Genomic DNA, 804 nt, shown 5'->3' with positions numbered 1-804 from the left:
CAGCTGGCTGCAGGGGCGACCTTTTGCCTGGAGCTCTGATCCCTCTGGGCCCTGGCGGCCCTGCCGCTCTGGGGAGGGTGGACGGGCCGTAGGTTGGAGGGAGGTGACCGGGGCTCACAGCGCCGCCCTCTGTCCCGCCCTCAGGGAGCGGCAGGAGCAGCTGATGGGATATCGCAAGAGAGGCCCGAAGCCCAAGCCGCTGGTGGTGCAGGTGAGAACGCCCTTGTCTTTACCTTTAAGTTGTCACCTGAGCTGCTTGGGGGGGGAGGTGTCTCTTCCTGAGCACCCCATTCTCTCCCTGCCTGCCGGACCTTTCACGCCCTCTGGGTGGGGGTCGGGGCTGGGATGCTCCTGATGCCGGAAGCTGGTCTTAGCCCTCTGCCCACCTTGCCCTCCGCCCGCCCCGCCCCCCAGGTGCCTACCTTTGCCAGGCGCTCCAATGTGCTGAGCGGACTCCAGGACTCCTCCACGGACAACCGCAGTGCCAAGCTGGACCTGGGCGCCCAGGGCAAGGGCCAGGGGCACCAGTACGAGCTCAACAGCAAGAAGCATCACCAGTACCAGCCGCACAGCAAGGAGCGGGCGGGCAAGCCCCCGCCACCCAGCAAGAGCAGCAAGTACTACTACCAGCTCAACAGCAAGAAGCACCACCCCTACCAGCCGGACCCCAAGATGTACGACCTGCAGTACCAGGGCGGCCACAAGGAGGCGCCCAGCCCCACCTGCCCGGACCTGGGTGCCAAGAGCCACGCGCCAGATAAGTGGGCCCACGGGGCGGGGGCCAAGGGCTGCCTGGGAGCAGTG

The 804-nt window shown here is 67.0% G+C and overlaps 1 protein-coding gene across 1 annotated transcript in view; it reads left to right on the top strand.

Annotated features, from left to right (window-relative positions):
* The window catches only part of CBX4 (chromobox 4), a 4,357-nt gene that overhangs the window by 2,394 nt on the left and 1,159 nt on the right, over positions 1–804 (top strand). The window contains exons 2-3 of the mRNA XM_006753041.2: positions 145–211; positions 415–801. Coding sequence (XP_006753104.2) covers positions 164–211; positions 415–801 — 435 coding nt within the window. The 5' untranslated portion in view covers positions 145–163. The remainder of the gene's footprint in view (positions 1–144; positions 212–414; positions 802–804) is intronic.

Source organism: Myotis davidii, unplaced genomic scaffold (assembly GCF_000327345.1).
Source record: "Myotis davidii unplaced genomic scaffold, ASM32734v1 scaffold211, whole genome shotgun sequence".
Classification (NCBI taxonomy): domain Eukaryota; kingdom Metazoa; phylum Chordata; class Mammalia; order Chiroptera; family Vespertilionidae; genus Myotis; species Myotis davidii.
The sequence above is the reverse complement of the archived record's forward strand: the minus strand, read 5'-3'. Positions and strand labels throughout refer to the sequence as shown.